This window comes from Natator depressus, chromosome 15 (assembly GCF_965152275.1).
Source record: "Natator depressus isolate rNatDep1 chromosome 15, rNatDep2.hap1, whole genome shotgun sequence".
NCBI lineage: Eukaryota > Metazoa > Chordata > Testudines > Cheloniidae > Natator > Natator depressus.
In genome coordinates this window covers 2,222,160-2,228,159 of record NC_134248.1, presented here as the reverse complement: position 1 = coordinate 2,228,159, position 6,000 = coordinate 2,222,160, and the positions used below count along the sequence as shown (strand labels likewise).

General features: G+C 48.8%; 1 protein-coding gene across 5 annotated transcripts in view; it reads right to left on the bottom strand.

The window, feature by feature from the left end:
* Positions 1-5,676: 5,676 nt before the first annotated feature.
* AP1B1 (adaptor related protein complex 1 subunit beta 1) overlaps positions 5,677-6,000 on the bottom strand; it is a 79,619-nt gene continuing 79,295 nt past the window's right edge. For 4 of the 5 annotated variants that reach the window (XM_074973096.1, XM_074973098.1, XM_074973094.1 and 1 more), the window contains one exon: positions 5,677-5,948. In XM_074973096.1, coding sequence (XP_074829197.1) covers positions 5,874-5,948 — 75 coding nt within the window. In that variant the 3' untranslated portion in view covers positions 5,677-5,873. The remainder of the gene's footprint in view (positions 5,949-6,000) is intronic. The other variant, XM_074973097.1, reaches the window with a different exon arrangement.

Here is a 6,000-nt window from a genome sequence, read left to right as displayed (position 1 = left end):
AAAAGGGGAAATAGGTTACCTTGCATAATGACTTAGCCACTCCCAGTCTATTCAAGCCTAAGTTAATTGTATCCAATTTGCAAATGAATTCCAATTCAACAGTCTCTCGCTGGAGTCTGGTTTTGAAGTTTTTTTGTTGTAATATCGCAACTTTCATGTCTGTAATCGCGTGACCAGAGAGATTGAAGTGTTCTCCGACTGGTTTATGAATGTTATAATTCTTGACATCTGATTTGCGTCCATTTATTCTTTTATGTAGAGACTGTCCAGTCTGGCCAATGTACATGGCAGAGGGGCATTGCTGGCACATGATGGCATATATCACATTGGTGGATGTGCAGGTGAACGAGCCTCTGAAAAGCAAACCAGCTCCTGGTTCCCATCCTGCCCATGACACTGGGCCTGCTACAGCGATGGCAGGGAGCACTTGCAGCCACCGTCCTACTCCCCTCTTCCTCCCCAGCAGCCAGTTACAAGGGCAGGGGCATTTTGAATCCCTCTGGGCACAACTACCTCACAGCTGATCGGACCCGGGGGAGGAAGCTCCTGAGTGGTTTTTTTTTTTTACCTACCTGTTGCCTGGATTGAATTATACAGCGATCCAATGCCAAGGAGTTATTAGGCTAAGAACAGCTGTCACCGGGATAAATGATCACCGAGCGCTCAAACACAAGCGGCTGTGCTGGTTTAAATTCCATCTGTTTAGTTAAACCAGTGCAACTTTTTGTGCAGGCCCCTTTCTCACAGCCGTCTAGAACGGCTTCTCTCCGCTTCACCGGTACCTGTACGTTTACTGATACTAGCTAAGCGGATATAAACCAGGTATAAGCCGTACAAAAACCCCATTACCCTGTCAGTTTAACCGGGCCAACCATGTGTTCAGACTGGGTCTGAGTAAACCAATCTTGTGCCGATTGGATAGGAGATACAAGGTCAGCAGGCAAACACCCACAACAAACACCGTGGCATACTTTCTGCCCCCTGAGCCAACCCCCCCACCCCCCACCAGTTCTTCAGTCTCCCTGGCAAAACGGCTAATGCCTCCTTTTAATTTAATTGGTGTTATCAATGGATTACATGGGGTGAAGGCAGCTAGGTCAGACTGGGCATGGGAGGAGCTGTGAAAGCAGCAGGCCAGGGAGAAGGAATTTGTCCAACTCCATTATGGTTAAGAAGAAATAGGCAGTCATTGCACAGATTGGAGAGCAGTGACCTGCGTGAGAGACAGTGCCAGCTCCAGCCCAAGTACAGCCCCACTGGGTGCAGAGACCAGCAGAATGCATTCATCTTTGCCCGCTGGCAAAGGAAGGGATTGATGAGCCATTAAGCCTCAGCCAGTGCAGCAAACAGAATAAGCCAACAGGTGTTTGATAGTTTTACCCTGATAGGAGGCAGTAGCAGGTCTAATAGTTAGAGCAGAGGACTAGGAAGGGACTTGCTGTGTGATCACTGTAAGTCACTTCACCTCCGTGTGTCTATTCCAGTGTTGGATGTGCTATGTTCGAGGGGGCAGAGGAAATGAAAGCAGCACTAACCACCTTTGGGAAACTTGTGTTATTAGGATGAAGGGTGCTGTAAGTGCCAGCTATTATAAAAGGCCTGTCCTTCGGCTCCCCACACAGGCTAGATGATCAGAGGGCCAGGAGCAGGTTGAACTTTCACACTGGGATCCGAGCAGCATACTTTTGAACTCCATGTACTTCAAATGATTGCTACAACGACCACAAAACTAGTGTACTAAATCAAATCCCCTCTTGTCCTGCTTGTGTGGACAAAGGGGAAGCCAAAGCGTTATGACACAGCAGAAGAGACGTGTCCAATGGCCAGTGACAAACTCCTCTGCTCGGCAGATTCAGTACAGAATGAAATCTTCAGCAACAATCTTGTTGTAACATCCGAGACAGAGGCCACTGGCCCATTAACACACAATCCTGACCTAAGAGTCTACTCCACTCAACCGTTTTACAGCTTCTTGTTCCTTCCAGGGATGTAAACAGAGCTGGCTTCCATAGGAGCAAGGAAGTTTAAGAGACCTCAGCAATCCGCAGTTAATAGCTCAGCTAAGCAGCACATTCCAGCTCCACTGCAGTGCTCTCTTACAAGGCATTACAGCCTTGGCTCTTTCTATTCCACAGGGTTTATCGGCAGCTGATGCTCAGTCTACCAATGCTGAGAGTAAATGACTGTTGCAGACCTTTCCTAATCCACTCTTAAAATACACTGGGACAGGAGACTGCTTACCTGTTGGTAGTCCCATATTAAAATATTGAAGGTAAAATCCTGGCCCCACTGAGGTGAATGGGAAAACTCCCAATTGATTTCAATGAGGCATGGATTTTACCCTTAGCATTTACATATTCTACACACAGCAGTGAGGGATAGGGAGAGAAAGTGGGCAGGACTATGGGGGTCCAGACCTTCTCCCCATTACCTCCAACCCAACCACTTTGAACCACCTGGAGCCATAAAGTCCGTATCTGTATATAAGCTTTTACTCCCCTGGAGACACAGCAGAGGCTGGGAAAGGGATTCCACTTCAACTTGAAGTGAGAACAGGAGTAAATGCAGTACATACCTGAGACTAGGACAGGAGGAATGGAACAGCTTTCCCCAGCTTACTCTCTCCTCTACTCCCATTTCTGAGCTCCCTCTTGTGTTCAGAAGGGTGTGTTGCATCAGCTCCTGCTCTATTCAGTGAAGGGGAGATTATTGCTGTCTACTCCTCCACAGGCTTTCAAGCAGAAGGAAGTTCAAAGACAGACTGAAAAGCAATGGTAGCAGGTGTCCAAGGCTGCAGTAATGGGAAGGGGGTTGGATTTTCAGGTCAGTGGCTGACACAGCGAGAGAGAGAGGATGGCATGGATACCAATGACCACCTGAGCTGACGGCCATATGGGCGACACCAGCTGTGGCTAGCCAGTGCGGAGTGATGTGATCAGCTAGTCTTCAGACGGTTCAGATACATAACACACCCTGTGATCGCTGCTCTGAGCGGAAAGTGCTGATCCAGTTTTAATAGCTCCTGCTGGCCACTCTCTTAGGCTGGCCCAGGCACCACACTGAGGCTATGTCCACACTAATGCAGTCAGCCAACCTGAGTTATGCTAGTCCAGCTACGTGAATAACATAGCTGGAGTTGATGTAACTTAGGTTGACTTACTGCAGTGTCCACACCACGCTGGGTCAATGGGAGACGCTCTCCAGTCGACTTACCTTACTCTTCTCGTTCGGGGTGGAGTACCGGAGTTGACCGGAGAGTGGTCTGGGGTGATCTGGAGAGTGACCCCCGGTGCATCGATCCAGCTGTAGTGTCGACATAGCCTGAGGAAGCTCAAGCTGCTGGAATCCTTGGCTGCCACTTAGTAACAAACAACCCTTTTGGGGTCCCGCAGGGGGGAAATGCACCTGTATAAACCTCTGCTGGCAGGGACAGAACCCTGCTCTGATTTCTCAATAGGACAGTTCCTCCCCTGCAGGCCACATGGCTGATCAGCAGCAATAAACTCAGGGGAAAGGGCTGAACTGATGCCAGAGGTGGAAGAAGTGTGTGTGAGTAGCAAGGCAATTTAGCAACCAAGCAATCAGGGACAGCAGAGACCAGCATAGAAGGAGCATCTCTCACTCGGAGCCATCTATTTCCCTGACCCTGTCCTCTACACAGAGCAGATTGATGGGAATATGTCACCTTTATTCAATGTTACTTCTTTTAAAACACACACACACACACACACACACACACACACACACACTATATTTACTGTAGGGATCTGAAAACTCGCACCAAACACTTCTATTTAAGGGCGGTCAATTGCTTTTATTATTTCTGGAGGGGGAAAACATTAGTGTCACTGATTTCCAAAGGCAGTATCCCCTTCCCCTCCCTCCCCACTACAGCAGCAACAAATAGGAAAAGCCTTAAATGCTCAGCAGAAAACCAGCCGGGCCCCACGTCCGCTGGGATTGCTGTAGCTGATGAGCACAGGAGAGTTACACGAGCCCTAAGGGCACAAAAATGCAGATGCCACCCACTCCCCTGACCCACCAAAACCTATACTGAGAACAGCGATGGGGAGGGAGTTTGTTCGGATGGCTGATCACATCTGCTGTTGTGGTTAAGGAATCGGAACGGCGCACAGACAGGAGGGGGAGCCTCACAGAAACAGCAACAGAAGCCTGATGTGTCCCAGGGCAGTTAGCGAACTAGTGATAAACATGACGAAACTCCTTCCTGGAAAGCTCAATTCAAGGACCAGCATTCCATGGTGATGGAAGGATTATAATGAATATTAGTTTGGTACATCCCTTATTAGTCTTCAGAGCCATCTCCTATGGACTCACTGTGGCCCTAATACTAACAGTGTGTATTTTGTCCTTCCTTGTGTTAATTCTGAGCGTGCATTATGTCCCCCAGAAATGGTAACAGCCCTCTTCACAGTAGTTGTGGGTACAGGTTGTGACTTCCAGTGGTACCTAGCCCCCTAGGTTCTTTGACTATCCCAACCAGACTGAGGAAATACACGCTGAACGGGGGGGGGGGGGGGGGGGGGGGGGGGGTTGCAGCGCAAGAAAAGGGCTATTCTGTTCCAAGACACAGATTACTCCTGTTAAACCCCTACAGCCTAGGAAGCGATCAAGCCCTCTGCTTAAGGGAACCTCAGTGTTTGGGGGTAAACTCAAACTAGCCTTTTAAAGGAGCAGATGATATCTACCAAGCTCTCTCTGTTTCAGGGTATAAGAGCACCAGGTCTGGAACAGCACTATCCCTTATGGAACCTGAGGGCTTGCAGAGGGAAAGGAATGAAGCTTGTATCCGCAGAACAAAGAAAAGCAAGTTCCTTGGTCAGTTAAATTTCAAAGGGGGAAGGAGAGGTCTAAATGAAGATTTGCCGCCTTGAAAAAATACTCAAGGCAACGATTCATCATTAGCAAGCTGCCTTTGAAGCTGTCTACTCTGCAGACACAAAGCTTTCGGCAAGTTACAAAAAACTCGATCCGCGGAGGCAAAGAGCCCCAAATCATTTCCTACTCCTGTTACACCTTCCCCTGCCCCCAAATTCCCACAATCCCCCCCAGGCTGAGAACTTGTGCCAAGCTTCAGCAAAGAGTCCCTTTTTATTGTCCACTCCTAGAAATAAGGGAGGCTCAGAGGCACATTAAGCACAGATCAGCACAAGTGATGCTTCTGGATTTTTCCCAAGCAGGACTGGAAGCAAATCCACCCCAAATAACAGGTCACCATGGAAGGAGGAGGAAGAAGCAGTGCTTCAGCATAGCTATCCCATCAGAAGAGGGGTTATTAGCAATGAATTCTTCACCAGACAATACATGCATTCAAATGCAAGAGACTCATCACCACCGACTTCCCAGGGCTGGGCTTGGCGACGTAGCACAAGCCATATTTAAGCACCAAAGTGTCAATTCATTTATTTGTCTGGGAAGGTCAGGGGAGATGGATTTGAAGATAGTAATGAGACTCAGTGGGCACTGCCTTCCCACCCAGATTCTCACGCACGCTCTTAATTTCAGTAAGAGTACAAGGGCAAAAAACAGGGCTCTTAAAGGGGCAACGTCAGCAAAGAGGACACTGCATTACTTCACATGAAAAAATTCTCCACTGATGCACTGAATTGCAACAAGATCCGTCCCCCTGCCCCCCCCTCTTCCCACCCCATCCCCAGAGAGCTGAAGATGGAATGCTAGGCACTGCCGCTCACACCATTTTCAGCGTCGGGGGACGCCAGTTTGAAGTTTCCAGAGTATCTTGATCTTGCATTTGTTCCTTCCAAGGTCAAGAAGAAACATGCCCACAGGTTCTGGTCCCCATTTCCTCATCTGGGATGCGGGGGGAGAGAGAGGAGGAGGAGGTGGGTGCCTCAGTTCTTCAGAATGGTTTCATATGCTTGGTAAACATACTGGGATACCTCGGGCGCTCGGCACTTCAGAGACAGCTGCACGGAAAGAGGGAAACACAACTCAATGGCAGCTTACTCAGCACTGCAA